Source organism: Cariama cristata, unplaced genomic scaffold (assembly GCF_000690535.1).
Source record: "Cariama cristata isolate BGI_N322 unplaced genomic scaffold, ASM69053v1 scaffold41583, whole genome shotgun sequence".
NCBI classification, from domain to species: Eukaryota; Metazoa; Chordata; class Aves; order Cariamiformes; family Cariamidae; genus Cariama; species Cariama cristata.
In genome coordinates, this window is record NW_009608544.1 from 1 (window position 1) to 2,396 (window position 2,396).

Genomic DNA, 2,396 nt, shown 5'->3' on the forward strand with positions numbered 1-2,396 from the left:
TTGGCCGTGGAGCCCATCAACGAGCTGCTGCGTGACAAGTGGCGCAAGTTTGGGGCCGTCTCCTTCTACATCAGCGTGGTCTCCTACCTCTGCGCCATGGTCATCTTCACCCTCATCGCCTACTACCGCCCCATGGAAGGCCCCGTGAGTCCCACGGCACCGTGGCACAGCCCCATGGGTCAGCACCTCCTGGCAGGAGGGTTTGCCGGGTCTCTGCCCCGAGCAGCCCTGCCTGCCCTGGGATGGTGGAGGAGCTCAGCTCTGTCCTTTCCCCACAGCCCCCCTACCCGTACACCACGACCGTTGACTACCTGCGCCTGGCCGGGGAGATCATCACCCTTCTCACCGGCATCCTCTTCTTCTTCACAAATGTTAGTGCGGCAAGACAGGGGGGGTCCTCCCGTGGGCTCCGACTTGAGGGTGATGGCCCCGTGTCCCGAGGCATCAGCCCCTGCTGTGATGCCCCCCCCGGACACTGGGACCCTGCCAAGCAGGGGCTTGTTCCCCTTCCAACCTCTCCCTGTCTCCTCCAGATCAAAGATCTGTTCATGAAGAAGTGCCCAGGCGTGAACTCCTTCTTCATAGACGGCTCCTTCCAGCTGCTCTAGTACGTGGGGAACCCCGGGGACCCCCGCAAGCCACCGCACCCCCGGGCTTGCAAGGGGCAGCAGCCGGCGGTGGGTGTTGGTGCCGAGTCTGACCCCAGCTCTCCTCCAGCTTCATCTACTCGGTGCTGGTGATCATCACAGCGGGGCTGTACCTGGGCGGCATCGAGGCGTACTTGGCCGTCATGGTCTTCGCGCTGGTCCTGGGCTGGATGAACGCCCTGTACTTCACCCGGGGGCTCAAGCTGACGGGGACCTACAGCATCATGATCCAGAAGGTCTGGTGAGATGGGAGGTCTTCTCCTTCCCCAGCAGGGCTGGTCCTCCTATGGATGTGTGGCCCAAAAGGAGGGTCCTCCATGCTTTTTTTAGGATTTCTTGAGGTTCACCAATGCCCGGCCCTCAGCCCAGCCACCCCTGCGACATGGCTTGGTGATGGTGCCCCGGCACACAGCTGGGCACCGTGGTCCAGCACATCTCACTCCACTCTCCATCACTTGCAGATCCTCTTCAAAGACCTTTTCCGCTTCCTCCTGGTCTACTTGCTCTTCATGATCGGCTACGCGTCAGGTAGGCACCTGGCTGGTGAGCTGGGGCTCGGGGGAAGGACGAGCCCTGCGGCGCGGCACGGACTGGGACGGCATGGCACCGGCTGTGGAGCCCCCACTCCATCCTACCCACCTGTGGGCTCAGCCTTTGCCTCCTCCCGTGATGGAGAGGAGCTCAGCCAGCATGGAGCCGTGTGAGAGCCCATTGTGGACCCCAGCTGCCCCCGCGGACTCGCCGTCCCTGTCCCTTCTCCCCCAGCTCTGGTGTCCCTCCTCAACCCGTGTCCCAGCAGCGAGTCCTGCGAGAAGGAGCAGTCCAACTGCACGGTGCCCACCTACCCCTCTTGCCGGGACAGCCAGACCTTCAGCACCTTCCTACTCGACCTCTTCAAGCTCACCATCGGCATGGGTGACCTGGAAATGCTCGAAAGCGCCAAGTACCCCGGCGTCTTCATCATCCTCCTCGTCACCTACATCATCCTCACCTTCGTGCTCCTCCTCAACATGCTCATCGCCCTCATGGGTGAGACCGTGGGCCAAGTCTCCAAGGAGAGCAAGCACATCTGGAAACTGCAGGTACCACGCCGGGAGCTGCCGGGCGGGGGGTTCCAGGGGCTGCAGCACCGCTACGCCCCAAGCTCCATCAAAGCAGCATCACCTGGGCGAGGGGACCCCCATGCCTCTGTCCTCAAGCGGCTGAGGGTTCCCTGCTGTCCCTGGCAGTGGGCCACCACCATCCTGGACATCGAGCGCTCCTTCCCAGTGTTTCTGCGGAAAGCCTTCCGCTCGGGGGAGATGGTCACCGTGGGGAAGGGCACCGACGGGACGCCCGACCGCCGCTGGTGCTTCAGGTAAAGGCAGGGACCCTGGGGAGCTGGGGAGAGGCGGGGCCCACCAAAGCCTCTCCCACCACAGCGAGCAGCATTTTGGGGTGCTGGCACCGTGTGTTCATTTGCTGGGTAGTTGGTGCAAGGTGGCATTGCCGGTGGCAGGATGGTGCAGGGATGCAGGAGCTGCTGCCCCAGCTCCCAGCTGCTCCGTGCAGCCCCTCCAGGTGTGATCTTCCCCGCAGGGTGGATGAGGTGAACTGGTCCCACTGGAACCAGAATCTGGGCATCATCAGTGAGGACCCAGGCAAGAGCGACACGTACCAGTACTATGGCTTCTCCCACACTGTGGGCCGGCTGCGGAGAGGTGAGCGCGGTGCCGTGGGCTGGGAACATCCCTCAGGGTGCTGCTTGTA

At 63.2% G+C, this 2,396-nt stretch overlaps 1 protein-coding gene across 1 annotated transcript; it reads left to right on the forward strand.

Moving 5' to 3' along the window:
* Positions 1-3: 3 nt before the first annotated feature.
* TRPV4 (transient receptor potential cation channel, subfamily V, member 4) lies at positions 4-2,347 on the forward strand (the record flags this gene model as incomplete). Its single annotated transcript, XM_009697170.1, has 8 exons — positions 4-144; positions 279-371; positions 534-607; positions 718-883; positions 1,109-1,175; positions 1,413-1,729; positions 1,877-2,004; positions 2,226-2,347. Coding segments are annotated over 8 exons (1,108 nt in total), but the record flags the coding sequence as incomplete, so codon positions are not given.
* Between the last annotated feature and the right edge of the window lie 49 nt (positions 2,348-2,396).